This window comes from Rhinopithecus roxellana, chromosome 3 (genome assembly GCF_007565055.1).
Source record: "Rhinopithecus roxellana isolate Shanxi Qingling chromosome 3, ASM756505v1, whole genome shotgun sequence".
Classification (NCBI taxonomy): domain Eukaryota; kingdom Metazoa; phylum Chordata; class Mammalia; order Primates; family Cercopithecidae; genus Rhinopithecus; species Rhinopithecus roxellana.
The window spans coordinates 83,704,504-83,727,915 of record NC_044551.1 but is presented as its reverse complement, the minus strand read 5'-3'; the positions used below and the strand labels follow the sequence as shown (position 1 = coordinate 83,727,915).

Below are 23,412 nucleotides of genomic sequence, written 5' to 3'. Positions count from 1 at the left end.
CAAACTCCATTCCTAGGTGATTAATGATGATGTGCTTCAGGTTTATTTCGCGATTGTTGTATCACACTATACTTCTGGTACAAGATGGAAAAATATATTTTTTAAAAAATCATACTTTACCCTCCTCCCCACATTATTATACCGATTGATTTAAAGAAATCTTTTAGTATTTAAGGGAGCCTTTTTATCCCTGTATTAGTCTGTTTTGCATTCCTCTAAAGGAATACCTGAGACTCGGTAATTTATAAAGAAAAGAGGTTTGTTTGGTGCACGTTTCTGCAGGCTGTACAAGAAGTATGGCACCAGCATCTGCTTGGCTTCTGGGGAGGCCTCAGGATGCTTTTAGTCATGGTATGGGGACTAAAAGGTGGATGGGGAGCACATAGAAGGCACATCATATGACAGAAGAGGGAGCAAGAGAGGGAGGAGGGAGGTCCCAGACTCTCTTTAACAAGCAGATCTCACGTAACTCATTACCATGGGGAAGGCACCAAGCTATTCATGAGGGATCCACCCATGACGCAAAAACCTCCCACCGGGTCCCATCTCTCACGTTTGGGTATCATATTTCAATGTGAAATGTGGAGGTGCCAGAACATCCTATCTATATCAGCTCCTAAAATGCCAGTTTCTTAATGGATTATTACCATTGGGAATCAAACATATCTTTTATAGATATTAAAGCTTAAATTTGATGAATCAGCCTTTTATCTTTAATTTGGTTGCACATTATACAACATTGGGCCTTACTCAGATTTCTTGGTCTTAAAGTTGGAAAAGATTGTCTTCCATTGGTCTGCCAGTTTAGCATGGTAAACTTATTTTGTAAGGTTTCATATCCCAAATTCCATATTTCCTTACTGATGGGTGGTAGTATCCCTGTAATCCAGGATAACTTATGTTTTAGTTTTAATTACAAGAAAAAATGGTTTCAGCATCAACATAGATTTTTGTCTCAGAAGTTTTATTCTGCTGGGGTTGTGTAAGAGCAAAGCTTTGAAGCTGGAAAAAATGTTTGAATTCTGGCTTTGTCGCTTACTGTGATTTAAGCCAGTCAGCCTGTTTATAAAGGAGGGAACTAAGGTTGAGAGGCTGACTGAAATGTTCCTCCTTTGGTGCACTCAACGAAAAAGGTAGTTCCATGAACTTCTGAAATACGCCGTTTAATGGGCCTCTTGTGGTATTTGGCCTGTAAAAGGAACTTAATCAATAGTGGGGGTAGGGGGCGGTTCCTGTTATTACGAATTCCTATGAGATTTTGATTCAGTTGCATGCATACAAATATACAATTATTTTTACAATTATTCAAAGGACCGTGAAAGGGAAGAGTTAGTTCCTGATCATGTCTCACAGGTGACATTTTGGATCGTAGTCTTTTTTTATATAAAATATGCCCTTGCAGCAAGGGTTTTTATAAGGGGTTTGCAAGTTAGAAGGCAACTATTAGAATTATGTGGGTTTCAGGTTAATTTGCTGATTGTGTGGCTGGGTGCGGTGGCTCATGCCTGTAATCCCAGCACTTTGGGAGGACGAGATGGGCAGATCACGAGGTCAGGAGATCGAGACCATCCTGGCGAACACGGTGAAACCCCGTCTCTACTAAAAATACAAAAAATTAGCTGGGCGTGGTGGCGGGCGCCTATAGTCCCAGCTACTCGGGAGGCTAAGGCAGGAGAATGGCATGAACCTGGGAGGCGGAGGTTGCAGTGAGCCGAGATCGCGCCACTGCACTCCAGCCTGGGCGAGAGAGCCAGACTTTGTCTCAAAAAAAAAAAAAAAAAAAAAAAAAAAAGAATTTACTGATTGTCTTTCTTAGATGTAAATACTTAACATGAGGCATGATAAAAATTTTACATGCTGATTTCAAATCCCAAACCACATTTTGCTTCCTTTATCAATGAAAGGGCATATTTTGTTCAAAAATACCAGAATGGTAGATTTGGTTTAGATTTTTTCTTATCTAGTTGCCAAGAAAGGCTGGGCTGCATTATACCCCCAAGCTCTGAGCATTCTAGCCTCCATTTTAAAGAAAATACTGTAATTTTATATGAAGAGGTTTGAGTATCTGAATGTAAGGGTAATAGTAAATGAATCCAACTTATTTTCTAATGCTTGATGTTTGGCTTACTATTGCTTTATAGCAGTTGTGTTACTCATAATGAATTGTTTTCTAGGAAGCACTCCAAAAAATACGGCAGAAGAATACAATGAGACGAGAAGTAACAGTGGAGCTAAGTAGCCAAGGATTCTGGAAAACTGGCATCCGTTCTGATGTCTGTCAGGTGGGGACACTTCTGAGGACACAGTTATGCCCATACTTTTCTTCCTTTAACACAAATCTGGTACTGAGGGTTTCTTAATTGAGAATGTTCTGTAGAAAATACTACCTTGAGGCTAAATGGAATACCAACTATAAATTGTTTTCTATTATTTGGATTTTGTTTTCATTGTCTGTTTTGATGCTGGTATGTGTGTGTATGTTGTGCTTGTGGGTATTGGGGCGGGAACAAGCTTACTTAGTAGTGTTCAGTTCAGTCTCTTCTCTTTGGATGAAGGTAAGTCTGTCCTTCTCATGCATCTGCTTATGCATCTGCCTGTTTGCAGCACATGTATAGGTGCTTGTACAAAAGAGATAATCCAGCAGCCATACAAGCAGACTCCTGAAGTGTATGTTTTATAGACTGATGACTCAAATTTATATTGCAATTTATATTGCAGAGAACTGAAGGCATTAATGAACAGAATCAGTGTATACTTCATATTTGAATCAAATGATAATATATTTTCTTTGGGTGAACTCAATAGAGTAACATTTCGGCTATATGTAACTGACTGACTAATAAGCATTTTTGTTTTTCCTATGGGTGGAATTGTATATGATTAAAGATCCCCCAAACCAGCATATTCTGTTTTTTTTACTTGATTCTTTTGTCACAATTGATATTGGATGAAGTCCATGAGAATTACAGTAAAGGAAATGAGTACATAGGCTATGATCAGGTAATGCAGTTTGCTGTGTTCATCCTTTTGGAAGAATACTTCCAGGCTTCCATTTATTTGTTTCAATGGTAGCATGTGTTACAGTAAGTTCAAGCAGCTTCCTCTTAGCTTCCTCTTAGTGTTCATTTCATCATAATGAATTTTTTAAAAAATCAGTTTGGCATTTAATTATTATATTGACTAGCAGAGTTTAAAAGTATTGCTACACAATTTACTAAGTGATATCCAAAGCTAACTATTTTTGCATTAAGATGAACTGCTATTGGTGTAATATTGCCAGATATTTTCAGGGTAATCATCTACAGTGGTAAACAGCTGTTTTCACCAGGTCCACAGTCATTTTACCAATTGACAAATATCTTATGACTGTCAGTACTTTTAGATGAATATTTTACTTCCATTGATTCTCTCTCAGGGCCGTTTGAAGCCGTATCACCGGTTTTTCTATTTGTCAGTGTTTCCCCAAAACCAATGTAGTGTCATCCTAAGGTAGACATCCTCAGAACAGTGAGCAGAATCCTAGACAGTTTGCTCCACATTTGATGATCTCAGTGATAAATCAGAGTTGATTATCTAAGAGATCATAAAATTGTTGAGCATTAAGAACTAGAAGGTACCTTCCAGACCTTCGAGTTAGTAGTTTTGAACTGGTATTTTTGGTTAACTTCAAAGTATTTTTTTTCATACAAAACCCTTTTAGAGCCATTATTTGTAAAAAGATAAAGAATAACTGCCTGATTGACTAGTAGGAGATGGGAGTGGAGAGAATATCCTGTTTAACTTGATTTCTCCCCCACCTCCTGTAGCAGTCCCTAAGGCCACTGAATACAGTATCTTTTTCTTTTTCTGAAGCTTTGAGCCTTTTTTTTTCTTTTTGTAAAGCAAACAAGAGTGCTGAATTATCTGTTGCAGTACAGTTTTGTATTCTTCAGCTATATCACAAATGTCTTCCTCTACCCTCAGCTAGTTGAGAAGCAGCTGGAGGAGTAAGTGATCTTGTCTCTTGCTATGTGATATGCTATATTCTGTTTCGAGATTGGTAGGTAAAAGGACTCAGTCAGTTTCCTTGCCTAACTGGTGGAAGAAAAGGGATCCTGATTAAACCCCTGCGAAGGTGAATGCTTTATGATCTAATAATCATTCCTCCCTCTGTAGAACTCTCACTCTTCCAGAGAGAACTGCCATCTGTTTAGAAGCCATGCTTCCATTCTCTGGTCCTCCGAATGGAAGTCTTTTTCAGATTTTGATAAAATTACCCTCGTATGTAAATTACTTGATTAAAAAAATGTAAATTGTTGCCTATAAGTTCATATACTGAATACAGAAGGAATTGCTTTATGGTTTGAAAAGAAATATGTCTGCATATAAATAAATGAAAATGAGCCAGCAGGCTACCTGAGAAGTCCATAGAAGTGGAAGAGAAAGAAATCTTACACAGTGGCAACATGGGGGCTGAGAGTGAACTATTAAAACCAAAAAACCTTGTGCTTTGGTGAAATAGTTCCTTACACACCAAAATCAAATTATCCTGGAGGCATTCTGTAGCTGTCAAGGTGAGATGAACAGATGAAGTATCTGTTTATTTTGACATATTAAATATTATTTCACCATCAGTGAATATTCTTGGGGTTGTGAAAGTAAATTGTTACCTGCATTGAGCTTAAAACATCAACATATGGAAATTTGGAGGTGTTCATCAACTCATTCATGACATGGGAGCAACCTAGTTCAAACTTTAAGTACCAAAAAAAAAAAAAAAAAACAACAAAAACCCTACAGTAAGGTTTAGGGAAAGATAGCAAAAGTAAACTAGTATAGTTGACTTTTGGCTCCAAATAAGTATTTTTGCAACGAATATTTTCATTATATTTATATTGAAATATATATTCAATATATTTCAATATATTTCATTATATTTCATTATATTTCAATATATTTTCATTATATTTACACCTTTCCTTGTTCCATAATTGTTTTGAAGTGGTAACTCTTTTTATGAATACGGGAATTAATAAAGCACTGACTCTGCAAGCCATGGGCTCTATGGTGAAGCCTTCAGTAGTCATTTGAGACTCCCTTGACTCTTCTCACTGAGCTTTCTCTTAGTCGGTCCTATTGCATATTAACAGTCAGAAAGTCTTCCTTTCTACTGATACATCTTACAGAAAACCTTTGACAAGTAGAGAACCTCTGGGTACATTTTAACTAAGAGTTTTTGCCACAGATGATAACGTTAGCTCTTCCTGGAATTTTTATGTTTTAAAATTCTCAGGTATTTTACTTGCATCACACAAAGGTTCTGAACAGTTGCCCTTAAATTATTGATGTTTGCCATACATTTTGTTTGAAATTTTTTAACCTTGAAATTCCTTCAGTGAACAATGAAGGCAGCAAAGCCATTCCCCCTAGTTTTCTTGTAATGAAATCAGACAAAATGTTTTATCATGTAGCATTAATGACCAAACATCTGAAAATATTTTAGAAGCTATTTTAGTCATATTTTTAGGATAGGGTCTTTTTGCATCCTTAATAAATGTTTAGTCCAGTGCAGGTTTGTCTAGTCACAAGTCATATATGTTAACATTTTTTATTGTTTATTTGGCCTTTGTTCTTAATGTAAAAATTTTGATGATGTTTAATAAAACCTGTGATTTTTTTGAGAAAGGGACCAAGAGTGTTTTTGTTGTTTTTTTACAAGTGGAATTGGCTGTGGCTTACAATGATATTTAATTTCTTGTATTAGAATAAATGTTTTCTTTTGTTTTTTTTTTTTTTTAAGACAGAGTCTCGCTCTGTCACCCAGGCTGGAGTGCAGTGGCGCGATCTCCGCTCACTGCAAGCTCCGCTGCCTCCTGGGTTCACACCATTCTCCTGCCTCAGCCTCCCTAGAAGCTGGGACTACAGGCGTCCACCACCACGCTCGGCTAATTTTTTTGTATTTTTAATAGAGATGGGGTTTCGCTGTGTTTGCCAGGATGGTCTCGATCTCCTGACCTCGTGATCCGCCCGCCTCGGCCTCCCAAAATGCTGGGATTACAGGCGTGAGCCACCGCGCCTGGCCAAATGTTTTCTTTTGGTGTGTTTTCCTCACATAAGCTGGTGGCATATCATAATGCAGTTTAACACCTCCAAAATAAAAGCATTTAGTATTTTTGGTAATATAGAATAAAAATCGAATTGACTGGGAAATAGCAGTTAAGTGAATTTATACATTGAATACTTTGAATAATTTTATGATTATTCAGTCTTTGAACAGATAGGCTCATACTTAATTTTTAGAAGAAAGGGTTTATCTAAAATCCTTGGTAGTTTTTCTCTGTATTCGGTAGTTCATTGATATAGAACCTACTGTTTTTTAGTAATAATTGCTAGTAGGTTGCTAGTAAAAGCCTTGAGATGCTATCTGGTGGCTGCAGGAGATGGAAACCATTGTGATAAATCTGAGATGGAGTGACCTCAGTACCAGCATCTCCCTCTGGAAGTACATTTCCCCAACCAGAGAAGTTACCAAGGGTTGTTAGGAGATTAGAAAATTCTATCTGGTGCCCCAGCCAATGTTAAGAGGATTGAAAACCTAGGAGTGGGTGCTATAACTTGTAATTATATGTGAACCGAATATGGACCTGTCACTATGTTTGTAGATAAATCGTTGAATAATTTTTTCTGTGTTGCTGCTTGTTAGAGTGAATTCTGGGTAATGTGGAAGAAAAAGGAATCAAAACCTGAATCTGAGTCTAAAAAATTCAGCATAATGGCTCAGAAGAGGAAGAAAAGCAACATGCTGCAATAGGACCTGTATTTTTTAAGAAAAGGGTTTCACACACTGAGGTTAAATTGGTATCTTCTGTAGAGAGAGGCGCCTGGACCATGTGCTATACTGAGAAGGTGGTCCATGGAAATCAGTAAACTAACTCAGAAGACATGAAAAAAGGAACAAAGAATTTACACCATCACAGTCGCATCATCAGTAGGAGACTCATGCCAAATGCGGGGACACTGTAACTTCTTAAGGAAAAGAAAGGAAGCACAGGTGCCTGGAGAACTGTTGGCCTTTGAGGAAAGCTGAGTCGTGGTGGTTGGTATTTGTATTGAGTGGACAGAGAGCTGTATTTGGACTAATTAATGAATGTGCTGTTTTCCTAGAGTGGCCATCTGGAATGGGATGGAAGGCTGCCATGCATTATCAAACTATCTGATTCTCTTGCTCAATGATTTGTCAAGGAATGACTCAACAGTGAAAAGTAACATCTCTAGGGATTCACAGACTTTGGACAGCAAGTTGAAGGATGTATTTTCTAAATTAGATCTTGTAGCAGAGGGAAGGAGGAATGTCTGAGGGCAATGACTTCATAGTTATTGTTAACAAAGGAATTTTGATTTTTAGTCTGTATGAGATACTTGATTTTTTAATTGGAGCGTAGTGCTGCTTGTGAAGAAAGGAAAGATTTGTTTAAAGGCTAACTGACCTGATAGAGAATTTTTTTTTTTTAAGAGATGGGAGTCTTGCTGTGTTACCCCAGCTGGAATGCAGTGGCTATTCACAAGTGCAATAATAGTGCACTCTGGCCTTGTTGCCTTGGACTCCTGGGCTCAAGCAGTCCTCCTGCTTCAGCCTCCTATAGCTGGAACTACAGGTGCATGTCACCTCATCTGGCTAGTATTATATTTTATTAGGAGTAATTTAAAACACACAAGATGAAAGAGAAAAGTATAATGAACTCTGTAAACTATCACTTAGCTTTGACTGTTATCAAAAGCATTTCTGTAATATCAAATACCTAGTCAATGTTTACATTTTTCTCGTCTATTAAATTTATTTTAGTCCGTTTAAATTTGGGTCCACGTGAGATCTATACATTGTGATTAGTTGATGTTGTTTAAGTCTCTTTAATCTGTAGGTTCTCATTCCATTTCTCCTTTTTTTCCCTTGCAAACATTTGTTGCTGAAGAAATTGGATTATGTGTCCTGTAGAGTTCCTACAGTGTAGTCTGAGTTTTGCTGATTGCAACTTTCTGGTGTCATTTACCAGGTACTTCTGCCCCTTGTGTTTCCTATAAATTGGTAGTTGGATCTAAAACTTCACTGCCCAGTACCATTGGTTGCATGTGGCTATTTAAATTTAAATAAATTATATGAAATTAAAAATTCTGCCTCTCAGTTACCCTCACCACACTTTGAGTGCTCAGTAGACACATGTGGCTATTGCCCATTACAACAGCACAGATAATAGGATATTTCCATCATCATAGAGTGTTCTTTTGAACAGCACTGACCAGATTTAAGTTCAGTTTTTTTGCAAGATATTTTCACAGCTGGTGGTGAGGACTCTCTTTATTTGTATGTGACATTATCAGTCATCGATGGATCGTTACTTAGACCCAGTAATTAATTAAGGTCTGCCAAAATGATATTCTAATTCTGTCTTTCTTCATTTATTACTTAAAATACTTTTGGAAAAGATCTAAAATACTTTTAAAAAAGGATCTTTTCCTCATCAACTATTTGATTACCCTGAGATACAGATCCTGTGGGACAGCACCAAAAATTACTCATTTGATTTATTCCATAATGCACAACTAGTAGTCCCAGATTAACAATTTAACAGCACCACCACCAATATGGTGATGGAAAATAGTTGCTTGTTTGTTTGAGAGGACAGATGGTCTTTGACTTACAATGGGGTTACATCCCAGTAAACCTGGAGTAAGTTGAAAATATCATAAGTTGAATTTTCAGTTTATGATTGGTTTATTGGGACAGCCTATCATAAGTCGAGGAGCATACTGAATTAATATTGCTTACATGTCATTGTAAAGTCAAAAATTTTTGAGTCTTACCATTGTAAGTTGGGGACTGACTGTTCTTTTTTGTCTTTGATTATCTATAGCTGTTTCTCACTGGAGATTTACACTCAATTTTCTGTATCTCGTGGTTATGCCACAAGCTGGATACACAGAATTAATTTGTTTCATTTTACTTTTGATTTTAAGGGTTCCATTGACTGACTGACCACTTGATTGAGTCAGGGTCTTGCTGTGTCACCTAGGCTGGAATGTAGTGGCACTGCGATCATGGCTCACTGCAGCCTTGAACTTCTAGGCTCAACACATCCTCCCACCTCAGCCTCCCAAGTAGCTGGGACTAAAGGTATGTGCCAACATGCCTGGCTAATTTTTCTATTTTTTGTAGAGATGGGGTCTTGCTTTGTTGCCCAGGCTGGTCTCAAACTCCTAGGTTCAAGTGATCCTCTTGCCTCAGCCTCCCAAAGTGCTGGAATTACAGTCATGAGCCACGGTGCCTGGCCTAGATGCCTTTTAAAAATTAAAGATTGTTTTATAATTATGTAAAATGTTTACATGACTCTGCAGTCAGATTTACAGAGTCAAGTGTATTTTTTTTTTTTAAGTCTAACTTCTATCTCTGTTCCTTGTATCGTTTTCTTGCCACCCACCCCCGATAGGTAACTGTCTTTTTAAAATGGCTTGTGGCCGGGCACGGTGGCTCACGCCTGTAATCCCAACACTTTGGGAGGCCGAGGCGGGTGGATCACGAGGTCAGGAGATCGAGACTATCCTGGCTAACACGGTGAAACCCCGTCTCTACTAAAAATACAAAAAAAAAAAAAAAAAAAAAATTAGCCGGGCGTGGTGGCGGGAGTCTGTAGTCCCAGCTACTCGGGAGGCTGAGGCAGGAGAATGGTGTGAACCTGGGAGGCGGAGGTTGCAGTGAGCCGAGATTGTGCCACTGCACTCCAGCCTGGGTGACAGACCAAGACTCTGTCTCAAAAAAAAAAAAAAAAAAAAAAAAAAAGATCTGGCTGCACACGCGGTGGCTCACTCCTGTAATCCCAGCATTTTGGGAGGCGGAGGCAGGCAGATCACCTGAGGTCAGGAGTTTGAGACCAGCTTGGCCAACATGGTGAAACCCTATCTCTACTGAAAATACAAAAATTAGCCAGGAGTGGTGGTGTGTGCCTATGGTCCCAGCTACCTGGGAGGCTGAGGCAGGAGAATAGCTTGAACCCAGGAGACAGAGGTTGCAATGGGGTGAGATCACGCCACTGCACTCCAGCCTGGGAAACAGAGTGAGACTCCATCAAAAAAAAAAAAAAAAGGCTTAATTTTTTATTTTTATATAAGCAAATATATATGTATTTTTGTTTGTTTTCCTCTTTCTTGTATGAATGGTGGTATCTTAAACACACTTTACTGAGATTTTGTTCACTTAACAATGTGTCTGGACCAGGTGTGATGGCTCAGACCATAAATTCCAGTGCTTTGGAAGGTCAAGGCAGGAGGATTGCAAACTTAGCCAGGTGTGGTGGTGCACACCTGTTGTCCTAGCCGCTCAGGAGGCTGATGTGGAAGGATCACTTGAGCCCCGGAGTTTGGGGCTGCAGTGAGCTATGATTGTACCACCGTACTCCAGCATGGGTGACAGAGTGAAACCCCATCTCTAAAAAACAAAACAAAACAACAGTAACAACAGCAACAACAACAAACCATGTGTCTGGGAGGTCACTCCATAGCAATGTATAGAGCTTATTGATATGTTTGGCTTTCTTTCTGTAAAACTGTTTTATGTTAGTGGGTACTATGAAATCCATTATATTGGCTTTGTTTTTTTCCTTTTTATATCCTTCGTATTCAGGAAGGCTTGTATTTTTATTCTAATAGTTACCTTTATACTGACAGCTTTATGGTATAATTACATTTCTCTGTTACCTCTCTTTCTTTCTGTGTGTGTGTGTATCTTGTTGTCTTTTAGTAAAAGTAGCTTCTCTCTGCTTCTTCCCATAATCCTCTCTCTCACCTGGCATCTAATTTGAAGTGATATCCTTTTGTTGCAAGTTAATAAGGCAGGCAGCAACCTCATCCTACTCTTTATATATTTCTCATTCTCCCTTGTTTTCTGATGGTTGTACTAATCAATGTTAGAATATTTAATTATTTCTTACGTTGACTCATTTGTGATTATCTACCAATAAAAATATATTTGCAAGTAATCATCAGATCATATGTCATTATCAATCTCCCACCTCCCCTTTCTCGTTTGTCTGAAGCTCATTTTCTAAACCATTCCTCAAGAAGGCCTTATAGAAACAGTGGTCCTTGAGTTTCTGCATGTTTCTCACAGTTTGCCTGTGGTCTTTATTTTAACGGTCAGTTTGGCTGGATATAAAATCTGTGGATCACATTTTCTTTCTTTAATATTTTAAATACATTCTCATTGTTTTCTGGCATAAAACATAGCTGTCAAAAGTGTGGTAACAGGCTGGGCGCGGTGGCTCAAGCCTGTAATCCCAGCACTTTGGGAGGCCGAGACGGGCGGATCACAAGGTCAGGAGATCGAGACCATCCTGGCTAACACGGTGAAACCCCGTCTCTACTAAAAATACAAAAAATTAGCCGGGCGAGGTGGCGGGCGCCTGTGGTCCCAGCTACTCGGGAGGCTGAGGCAGGAGAATGGCGTGAACCCGGGAGGCGGAGCTTGCAGTGAGCTGAGATCCGGCCACTGCACTCCAGCCTGGGCGACAGAGCAAGACTCTGTCTCAAAAAAAAAAAAAAAAAAAAGTGTGGTAACAATATGGTCAGGTATAGGTACTCACGACTGTAATCCCAGCACTTTGGGAGGCCAAGGCAAGTGCATCACCTGAGCTCAGGAGTTTGAGACCAGCCTGGGCAACATGGTGAAACCCCGGCTGTACAAAAAATTAGCTGGGTGTGGTGGTGCACACCTGTGGTCTCAGCTACTTGGGAGGCTGAGGTGGGAGGATCACTTGAGCCTGGGAGATGGAGGTTGCAGTGAGCCGAGATCATGCCACTGTACTTCAAACTGGGTAACAGAGTGAGAACCCATCTCAAAAAAAAAAAAAAAAAAAAAAAAAGTGTGATAACAATATGAGTTTAAATGACTTGGTCCTTTTGTCTGAGTGCCCAAAGGATTTTTTTCTTTTTCTTTAGAAACCAATAGTTTACTAGAATATGTCTCAGCTCTTTTCAGTTAATTTTTTCAGATATGCTGTATATACTTTCAGTATATACTTTCAAGTTGTCTTTTATCTCAGGAAAAGTTTTCTTTTTCTTGTATTACACATTTCATTATTTTCTATTATTTTGATTTTTAAAGTACTCCACTTATATGCATCTTATATTTTCTTTGCTTCTCTTCTGGATCTATCATGTTCCCTTGAATTCTTCATTCAAGAAGTAGTAATTACTTCTTGCATCTTATATCTTTTTATAAGATATATGTGTCATATCTTTTTTGCTTCTCTTCTGGATCCATCATTTTCTCTTGAATTCTTCGTTTCTATTTTTCAAAAGCACTATTCATTGGGTTAATCTGATTTTATGTTCCTTCTTGTTTAGTCTTGAAGTGGTTATCTCCTTTTATGTTTCTTTTTCCTGAATTTTTTGACTTCTTTTCAAATCTTCCTTTCCTCTAATCTCATTTCCGAATTTATGTAATATTTATTTGTAATTTGTGTTAATCCTCCTTTGGTTTTATTAATTTATTTGCTTAGAAGGTTATTGGTATGTTTCTCTGGAATTTTTTTTTTTTAAGACAGAGTCTTGCGATCTCGGCTCACTGCAAGCTCCGCCTCCCTGGTTTATGCCATTCTCCTGTCTCAACCTCCTGAGTCGCTGGGACTACAGGCACCCGCCACCAAGCTAATTTTTTGTATTTTTAATAGAGACGGGGTCTCACTGTGTTAGCCAGGATGATCTCGATCTCCAGACTTCGTGATCCACCCGCCTCGGCCTCCCAAAGTGCTGGGATTACAGGCGTGAGCCACCGCATCCAGCCTCTGGAATGCTTTTATTATCAGCAAGGATGTTATTCTACTCCTCTTCTTAGAAACATCTTTGAATGGGATTTGATCATGATTCTTTTCTGTTGCTCTTTAAGAAACTTAAAAATTAAGTAAACTAAATGAAATATTTTCCTGTACTTTTAGAAAGGGGGTATAAGCTGGGATAGTTTTTCATGGATCTGGAGCTCCTCCTCCTGTTGTTTTTGCAGTGATAAAAGAAGTAATATGGCTTCACACTAAGACCTGCCCCTCCGCTTCTCTTCTCTGCTTTTGTCTGGACCGTCTCTCTTTTGCCTTTCATTATCCTTCTCTAGCGAAATGTGGCTTGCACTCGCAGCACTTTCTCCTCGTTGTGGGGCTTTTACCTTGTAGGGAGCTTCACCTTTTGTTTTTTTGTTTTGAGTGTTTGTAGGTCCCAGGTGTCTTCAGCACAGTTAGACTGTCCTCCTGTGTTCACTCAATGAATTAGATTCGGCAGAGCCCTCTCCAGTTTGGGTTATTTCCGGTGAACATGTGTTGTTAATTTTGAGTTTCTTCCATTATCAGGACCTGTGTCTCTCTCTCTCACACAGATGCTGAGACGTAGCTCTTTCTCCTCATCTACTCTTAGTTAGGGACTCAAGGGGGTACCTTGTCATTTAGTTTTTATGTAGATAATGTTCATTGGTCTTTCATTTTGCTAGTCTAGTTGCTCTATTTTTATGGGAGAATTTGAGTTTCTTTCTTTTTTTTTTTTTAATTAAAGCGGTTGGCAGACATAAAGATGCCAGACATAAAGATGATTGTATTTTAATATTGCAAAGACTGATACTTTTAAAAACTGAGCTAGAAATTTAAAGTCTTGTAGGTAACATTGAGACTTGATGTCTGGGATTCAAGATGGACACGGGTCATCTATACCCTTCCATGGTACTCACAAAAGGTTTATTTGGAAGGAGAAACAGGCTTTGTTTGGGGCAGATTTAGAGAAAGTGGTTAAGGGATTCAAAGCTGTTTTACATGAGAAAAGGTTAAAGGAAGTAAAGTAGTAAGGTGTAGGTTAGCTAAAACAAGATGTGGAAAGCCTGCCATTAAATGCATTTTGTTTCTGGGTAGAACTCGGGTTAAAGGGGTAAAACTTACAGAGATACAGATTTGGGCTTAAAGTTAACAGTAATTTTCGGGCCCGGTGCACTGGTTCATGCCTGTGTAATCTTAGCCTTTTGGGAGGCTGAGGCAGGCCGATCCCTTGAGCCCAGCAGTTTAAGACCAACCTGGGCAACATGGCGAAACCTCATTTCTACAAAAAACACAGAAATCAGCAGAGTGTGGTGTTGCACACCTGTAGTCCCAGCTGCTGGGGCTTGGTGGCTGAGGTGGGAGGATCTCTTGAGCCTGGAAGGTCGAGGCTGCAGTGAGTTGTGATTGTGTCACTGCACTCTAGCCTGGGCGACAGAGTGAGACCCTGTCTCAAAAAAAAAAAAAAAAAAAAAAGGTAATTTTTAAATAATCAGCAAACTCTAAAGAGGGTTTTATTTTTCTGACAGGCAGCGATTCATGTCTCATAGGAAATACTTAGAAAGTAAACAGTTCACCAGGTTGAGTTCATGCTTTAGAAAAGGCAGTTGCACTGAGTAGTCTTCATGTCCTAACCCATGTCCTATCCACCTTGAGTTTTTAGCATCAACTCTTGAGCTTCCTGCAGTTTAAATGGCTGGAAAGCTATTATACTTTTGATTGTGCATGTTGTTTCCATATTGTTGTGTTTATCAATACAGCACTTATAAAAACAAAGTGGTTAAAGTGCTGATAATTAAAATTCTAATGGCATATATCTAGCTTTAATGGCAAAAACAATGTCTTCACTTTTTCTGTCTCCCACACATATTGTAAGGCCTTACACGTGGAGGTGCTCAATTATATACTTACTGAATTGAACTGGCAAGAAAGATTTTTTGTTGATTAGAGATCCTATTTGGTAGAATGAATCTTTCTTTATAAGTTAATAACGTAACTAATTTCTATCGTTTGAAGCAAATCCATTTTCAGGTACTTTTAAACAATGCCAGCTTAAAATACTTCAAAGACTGAAATAATATAAAGCATATGTCAGTCATTCTGTGGGCTGGGTCCATCCTCCAGGTTCTGATGAATAAGAATGACTCCCTACATTCTTTTGTGTTCTTGGGAAACAGTATTAAGGAAAAGAAAAAGATATACCTTCCATGAAATTATCTCCCAATAAGGAATTTATTATAGCCAAATGAAAAGGGATTGCAGGAAAAATTTAAATTCCGTGTCCTTGGGTACCTTAACTGTACTGGTCTTTCTAAAAATTGTCTTCAGAATGTTAGATCATTAAATGTTAAACCTAGGGTGGCATATCTGGTTGAGAAGCTCTCAAAGGATAATCATGGGCTTCAGGGGTTTTTGAACCCATTAAAATTGTGTACAACTTTTGCATGTTTGTGCACAGGATCATTTTTCTGGGGGAAAGAGTCATTTTCCTTGGATTCTCAAAAATATCTTGAGCCTAAAAAAGTTTCAGAATGAATGAATCCTAATCCATTCCCCTTTAATTAAAGGTAGACAAGGAGGCACAAAAATGCATGTGACTTACTCAAAGCTACCCTGCTGAATACTGATAGAACCAGGGCTATTCCTAACGATATGAGGGCTAACAGGCCTTGTTCTAAGAAGATTTTTGTATTTCCTCTTTTAATCCTTTTAGCTATCCTTGAAAGTAGGTATATTTATTATTCTCATTGTGCAAATGAGGAAACTGAAGCAGAGAGGTAAGATAACTTGCCCCAGGTCACACAGTGAATAAGTGGCAGAGCAGGATTTAGACCCAGGCATTCTGATTCTAGAGACTATATACTCTTAACAGCTACAGTCTCTCACAGAGGATTCTCCAGAATGCCATGCAGCCAATAAGCTGTTTGGGGACTTAGTGAGATGGAATTTGGGATGTGAAAATGGTTCTGACTTGCTGTAAAACAAATGAAGTGACTTTATAAGTTTTTATAAAGTTAAACATATTGAATACTTTTTTTTTTTCCTAGCATGCAATGATGTTACCTGTTCTGACCCATCATATCCGCTACCACCAATGCCTAATGCATTTGGACAAGTTGATAGGATATACTTTCCAAGATCGTTGTCTGTTACAGGTAAGAATTATTCTCCTGTAAACTCATGTCATAACAAGATAGGAGTAATTCATCTTGCAGGTCACAAATGGTACACTGGGTTTTCTATCCTGGGAAGTGACAAGGATTGATAGAAACATAGTTCTCTCCATTGCTCTACCCTGCTTGCCTCTGCTACTTTCCAGCCCATTCTCTCACATTTATTTGAGATCATCCCTAAAAAAATTGACTAAAACTGAAATTTGTCAAATCTGAGTACCTTCTTCCAGCTTTTCCTCCTTTTCCAGGTGCTGAGTGTTCTAACTTCTCTGAAAGATGTAGATTTTTTTTTTTTTTTCTTTTCTGGTATAGAGTCTCGCTCTTGTTGCCCAGGGTGGAGTGCAATGGCGCAGTCTCGGCTCACTGCAACCTCCGCCTCCCGGGTTCAAGCGATTCTCTTGCCTCAGGCTCCTGAGTGGCTGGGATTACAGGTGCCCACCACCATGCCTGGCTGATTTTTGTATTTTTAGTAGAGACGGGCTTTTGCCCTGTTGGCCAGGCTGGTCTCGAACTCCTGACATCAGGTGATCCGCCCGGCCCGCCTCGACCTCCCAAAGTGCTGGGATTACAGGTGTGAGCCACCGTGCTCAACCTAAAGATGTGGGTTTTTACGTTTGTTTGCAGAAGAGGGCTTGCGTCAGAGATCTGGAAATTTGTTTTGGCCACTAAAAATTTTTTTTTCAGTAGATTTAGGGGTACAAGTGGTTTTTGGTTACATGGATGAATTGTATAGTGGTGAAGTCTGGGCTTTTAGTGTACCTGTCACCTGAATAGTGTACATACACCCAATACCCAATAGGTAGTTTTTCATCCCTCATCCCCCTCCCAACACTCTTCATCTGAGTCTCCAGTGTCCATTATAACCACTCTGTATGACCCTGAGTACCCATAGCTTAGCTCCCACTTGTGAGTTAGAATATGCAGTATTTGGTTTTCTGTTTCTGAGTTAATTAACTTAGGATAAGGGCCTGTAGTTCCAACTGAGTTGCTACAAAAGACATTATTTCATTATTTTGATTGTGGAGTAGTATTCCATGGTATATGTATACCACGTTTTCTTTATCCACTCATCAGTTGATAGGCACTTAGGTTAATTCCATAACTTTGCAACTGTAATTGTGCTGCAGTAAACACAGAAGTGCAGGTGTCTTTTTGATAGAATGACTTCTTTTCCTTTGGGTAGATACACAGTAGTGGGAGGACTGAATCAAGTGTTAGATCCACTTTTAGTTTCTTGAGAAATCTCCATACTGTTTTTCGTAGAGGTTATACTAATTCATATAGCTTATATAAAGTTCAGTGTATTATAAGCCTTCCCTTTTCACTGCATCACACCAACACCTGCTATTTTTTGGTTTTTAAATAATGGCCACTCTGACTGGGGTAAAGTGGTAGGTGGTATCTCCTTGTGGTTTTAATTTGCATTTCCCTCATGATTAGTGATGTTGAACATTCTTTCATGTTGGTTGGCCATTTTTATATCTTCTTTTGAAAAATGTTTGTTCATGTCATTTGCCCACGTTTTAATGGGATTATTATTATTATTATTATTATTATTATTATTATTTCTGGCTGATTTGTTTTAGTTCCTTGTGGATTCTGGATATTAGTCCTTTGTTGGATATATAGTATGCAAATATTTTCTGTCATTCTGTAGGTCATCTGTTTGCAGATACTTGGGGAGATAAGATGGAAAGATCAGAGCTTAAAATTCAAATGGACAGACAGCTCCCTTTCCTGCTTAATTTAGGATGGTACAAAGATGGTGCTCCCATGCTGAGTTTTTGTTTTGTTTTTGTTTTTTGAGACAGGCTCTCCCTCTGTCACCCAGGCTAGAGTGCAGTGGTGTGATCATAGCTCACTGCCGCCTCGACCTCCTGGGCTCAAGTGATCCTCCCACCTCAGCCTCTTGAGTAGCTGGGACTCCAGTCATGTGCCACCACACCAGGCTAATTTTTTATTTTTTGTAGAGATGGCGTCTCACTGTGTTGCCCAGGCTGGTCTTGATCTTTTGGGCTAAAGTGGTCCTTCCACCTTAGGATTACAGGTGTGAACCATTGCACCTAGTTTATGCTGTTTTAAAGACTGAACTTATTTCATTGAAATTTTAGCTGGCCATGACTCATCCAAGTCATCATTTAAATTTTGGAATGAATCCTGATCATGCCAGGAATTCTTTATCTAACTGTGGAATTCGGCAGCCCAAATATGGAGACAGAAAAGTTCATCACATGCACATGCGGAAGAAAGGTATGTCTGCATGATTTTAAGATGTGAATATCCTATTTTGGCCTGTGTTTTCTGTTGTAAATTATTTCGCTCCTCGGAATGGTTCCCTGGGTGACTCTTTCACCATTTCATATTCTAGTGATTACTGACTCTTTTTTTTTTTTTTGAGACAGGGTCTCACGCTGTCACCTAGGCTGGAGTGCAGTGGCACAATCTCAGCTCACTACAACCTTTGCCTGCTGGATTCAAGCGATTCTCCTGCCTTAGCCTCCTGAATAGCTGGGATTACAGGCATATGCCACCATACTTGGCTAGTTTTTTTGTATTTTTATTAGAGACAGGGTTTTGCCATATTGGCCAGGCTGGTCTTGAACTCCTGACCTTAAGTGATCTACCCGCCTCTGCCTCCCAAAGTGCTGAGGTTACAGACATGAGCCACTGCATGGACACTTTTATAATATTTACTTTGAGCAAGAACTATAATAAGGGTTGATGAGTTTTTTAGAAAAATTTCTTTTTCCTATCCAGTGTTTTAAATAATTATTTATTGCACTTTTAGACAGGTAGATTCCAAATCTTTTAAAATCACATTGAGATGAGGTACTTTTTTTCTACTGTAATATGATGGTCCTATAAGTCTTCTGTCCGTATTTACTTGCGTATTTGTTTTTTATTTTAAATAGGAATTAACACCTTGATAAATATTATGTCACGCCTTGGCCAAGATGACCCAACTCCCTCAAGGTAAAGTTGATTTTTAAAAAACAACTTGATTGATATGTAATTCACATACTATACAATTTACTCATTTAAAGCATACAATTTGGGGTTTTTGGTGTGTTCACAAAATTTTGTATCCATGGCCATCATCTAATTTTGCAACACTGACATTACCCCAAAGAGAAACCCTGTACCCATTAGTAATCTCTCCCCATGTTCCTTAGCCTGCCCAATCCTAGGCAACCACCAATTTATTTTCAACCTCTTTGGATTTGTCTCTTCTGAACATTTTATATGAAAGGTATCATGTAAGTCAGTTCTTTGCAATCGTCTTCTTTTACTTAGCATGTTTTCAGGATTTGTCCATAGTATGGTATGTGTCAATACTTCATTGTTTTTATTGCTAAATAATATTCCATGATGTGAGCATACCATATTTTATGTATCTGTCCATCAGTTAATGGGCATTTAGATTGTTTCCACTTTTTGGCTGGTGAATAATGCTGCTATGAATATTTATGTACAGATTTTGTTTGGACATATATTTTCATTTCCCTTGGGTATACACTTAGGAGTAGAATTGCTGGGTCATATGGTAACTCTGTTTAACCTTTTAAGGAACTGCCAGACTGTTTTCCCAAGTGGCTGCACCATCTTATATTCCCAGCAGCAATATAGCAGGGATCCAATGTCTTTACATTTTGGTCAACACTTGTTATTGTCTGTCCTTTTTATTCTAGCCTTTCTATTCTAGTGAATATGAATTATTATGTCATTGTGGTTTTGATTTGCATTTCCCTCAGAACTCATGAAATTGAGCATCTTTTCAGGTGCTTATTGACTGTTTGTTCATCTTCTTCGGAGAAATATCTGTTCAGATCCTTTTCCCATTTTTAATTGGGTTATTCTAAATTATTGAGTTATAATAGTTTTTAAATATATTCTCAGATACAAATTCCTTATCAGATTTGCAAACATTTTTTTCATTCTGTGAATTGTCTTTTCTCTCTCGATGATGTCCTTTGAAGTACAAAACTTTTGATGAAGTTTTAACTATCCTGAGTTTATTGCATTTCCTCACAAATTTTTGGATTAGCTTGTCAATTTCTGCAAAGAAGTCAGTGGGGATTTTGATAGGCATTATGTTGATTCTGTAGATCAATTTGGAAATCATTACCATCTTTTAAAAAAGTGTTTATTTAAAGTGTGGTTTGTTACATAGGTAAACTTGTGTCATGGCGGTTTGTTGTACAGATTATTTTATCACCCAGGTATTAAGCCTAATAGCTATTAGTTATTTTTCCTTATCCTCTGCCTCCTTTCGTTCTCCACCCTCCGAAAGGCCCCAGTGTGTGTTGTCCTCCTCTGTGTGTCCATGTAATCTGTGGCATTTGGTTTTCTGTTCCTGTGTTCGTTTGTTAGGGATAATGGCCTCCAGCTCTATCCATGTCCCTGCAAAGGACATGATCTCATTTGTTTTTATGGCTGCATAGTATTCCATGGTATAGAAGTACCACATTTTTTTTTTCTTTTTTTTTTTGAGACAGTTTCTCATTCTGTTGCCCAGGCTGCAGTGCAGTGGCATGATCTTGGCTCACTGCAACCTCCGCCTCCTGGGTTCAAGCGATTCTCACACCTCAGTCACCTGAGTAGCTGGGATTACAGGTGTGCACCAGCGTGCCTAAGTTTTATATTTTTGGTAGAGCCAAGGTTTCGCCATGTTGGCCAGGCTGGTCTCCAACTCTTGGCCTCAAGTTATCCATCTGCCTTGAGCTCCCAAAGTGCTGGGATATCAGACCTGAGTCACCGTGCCTGGCCCCACATTTTCTTTATGCAGTCTATCATTGAAGGGCATTTAGGTTGATGATGACCATCTTAACCTTTTTTTTTCTTTTTCTTTTTCTTTTTACATAGAGACAGGGCTCTTGCTATGTTGCCCAGGCTTACCATCTTAATCTTAAAGTTTTCTGATTCATGAACTTGGATACCTTTCCATTTATCTGTCTTTTAAAATTTTTTCAAAATGTTTTATAGTTTTCAGAGTATACATTTTGCATATCTTTTGCAAAATTTATTCTGAAGTATGTTATTCTTTTTTGTGCTGTTATAAATGGAATCTTTTTTTTTTTTTTTTTTTTGAGATGGCGTCTTGCTCCGTCGCCCAGCCTGGAGTGCAGTGGTACGATCTTGGCTCACTGCAAGCTACATCTCCCAGACTCACGCCATTCTCCTGCCTCAGCCTCCCGAGTAGCTGGGACTACAGGCGCCTGCCACCATGCCCGGCTAATTTTTTTGTATTTTTAGTAGAGATGGGGTTTCATTGTGTTAGCCAGGATGGTCTCCATCTCCTGACCTTGTGATCCGCCCGCCTCAGCCTCCCAAAGTGCTGGGATTACAGGCGTGAGCCACCACGCCCGGCCTGGAATTGTTTTCTTAATTTCATTTTCAGGTTGTTCATTGAAAGTGTATGGAAATACAGTTAATTTTGGTGTATTGGTCTTATGACCTCCAACCTTGTTGCTCCTGTTTATTAGGTCTGATAGTTTTTTAGTGGATTCCTTAGGATTTTTTTATACATGAAATAATATTATCTACAAATAGCAATAGTTTTACTTCTTCCTGTGTAATCCTTTTAATTTCATTTTCTTAACTTAGTTGCCCTGTCTAGAGCCTCCAGTACAATACTGAATAGAAGCATTGAGAGCAGATCTTTGTCTTCCTAATCTCAGTAGGAAGCATTCAGTCTTTCACTATTGAGGATGATGTTAGTTTTTATAGATGCTTTTTATCAGAGGAAAGAAGGTCTCTTCTATTCTTAGTTTGCTAAGTGTTTTTATCATGAAATGGTGTTGAATTTTGTCACATGCTTTTTCGGGAGCTGTTAACATAATCATGTCATTTTATTCTTTTATTCTAATTGATTTGGGGTGTTAAACCAACCTGGCTTTCCTGGAATGCCTCCCACTTGATTGTGGTGTCTCATTCTTCTCATGTGCTGCCATATTCAGTGTGGTAGTATTTTGCTTAGGATTTGTGTGTCTATATTCACAAGATACTGGTTTGTAGTTTTCTTTTTCTGTGATGTTTTGTCTAGTTTCATTATAATGGTAATACTAGCCTCATATAACGAGTCAGAAAGTTTTGTACGTTAGCTTTTCTTATTTAATTTCCTGGTTTTATAAGATACCTTCCCATATTGATATTCTCATTTATGTGTGGTCTTGAGGCCTTCGAAGAATCTGGGAATGGAATGGCCTAGGTCTATATAAACTTATTAACACAGTTTGACAACTGAATGGACGCAAATGCTTAATGGTTGATGAGGTTCTGGGGTTGCTTGCAAGGAGGATTATCTTTGTGTGTGAGGTACAGCAGGTTCTATTTGGAAAGCCAGTAGAGGAAATTGCTTGAGGGTGGCTTTCTTTTTAAGATGGGGAGTTGGAAAGTGGAATAGCTATGCTTATCATTCTGGGGATCCAGACTGAGATGAATTAAAGGTGGACAGAGTAGGGTTGGAAGTGACAGGAAATTGAGGCAATTACTTCAGCTGCCCATTGGCCTCCACAAAAATTGCCAGCAATGGCTGACTTGGCTTCCTTTTCCAATATCTCCTTCATATATCAGGTTTTTAAAAAATTGACTTGCCTTGAGTTGTTGCCTTTGAGGTTATCATAAACCAAACCTCTTCAATCAAGAGGTAAAAGGAAAAGCAGGATAGAGCTTTAAAATTCTTGTTTGAAAATGATCATCTGCCCATATACCTCACGTGATGTTCTGTGAGAGTCTAAGATCAGAAAAGAATGAATTAAAACAGCTCTTAATCACACCCTTGGGGATGGTGTGACCATGGTTTTATTTTACCCTGCTATGTTGTAAAGTCTGTATTTTGATAAGTAGAATCCTAAATACCCATAGCCCTGTAACATGGCTACATGAACACCATAGACATGTACTTTTCAATGATGAAAATCTGGCTTTAAATCATCTTTGTCTCATCTTCCCTTCCCGCAGTTGTTGGTATGTAAATTATGTCTTTTGGTAACATCATTCGAACCCCATGATTTATGTTTTCTTTTGCTCTGTTACAAAGAGGTGGCTTTCTTACCATGGCAGAAGGGATGACACCTGAGAAACTGTGTGATGTTTGAATTTACCATTTTGAAAATGATATTGACAGAGAATAAACAAATAATCTCTCTTGTCCTTTGACATTTGGCTTTTGCTGCTTGTGTTGAGAGGCTCTTGCCCTGAATATGATTTTTTTGCTGATGCAGAGTTGACCCCAAGTGTCTGTTCAGAAAGAGCCTCTTGGCCTTGGCTGCCAGGATCTGCTGCTAGTTGACTGCTATCAGCTAGCAGTCCACAGCTGGGCACAGCTTCTCACAGACTGACCCAAGTAAGACAGAGCTGCTTACCTGGGTTGTCAAGCATACCCTGTTCCTTCCCTGTGTGCTGATCATCATTGTAAAACTTCC

At 38.8% G+C, this 23,412-nt stretch overlaps 1 protein-coding gene across 6 annotated transcripts in view; it reads left to right on the top strand.

The window, feature by feature from the left end:
* Positions 1-23,412, top strand: part of DROSHA (drosha ribonuclease III) — a 140,093-nt gene that overhangs the window by 70,018 nt on the left and 46,663 nt on the right. For all 6 annotated transcript variants that reach the window (XR_004056362.1, XM_030927417.1, XM_030927416.1 and 3 more), the window contains 4 exons: positions 2,175-2,282; positions 15,863-15,970; positions 18,100-18,238; positions 18,901-18,961. Coding sequence is in view for 5 of the 6 variants with exons in the window: in XM_030927417.1 (XP_030783277.1) it covers positions 2,175-2,282; positions 15,863-15,970; positions 18,100-18,238; positions 18,901-18,961 (416 nt within the window). In the remaining variant the exon portion in view is untranslated. The remainder of the gene's footprint in view (positions 1-2,174; positions 2,283-15,862; positions 15,971-18,099; positions 18,239-18,900; positions 18,962-23,412) is intronic.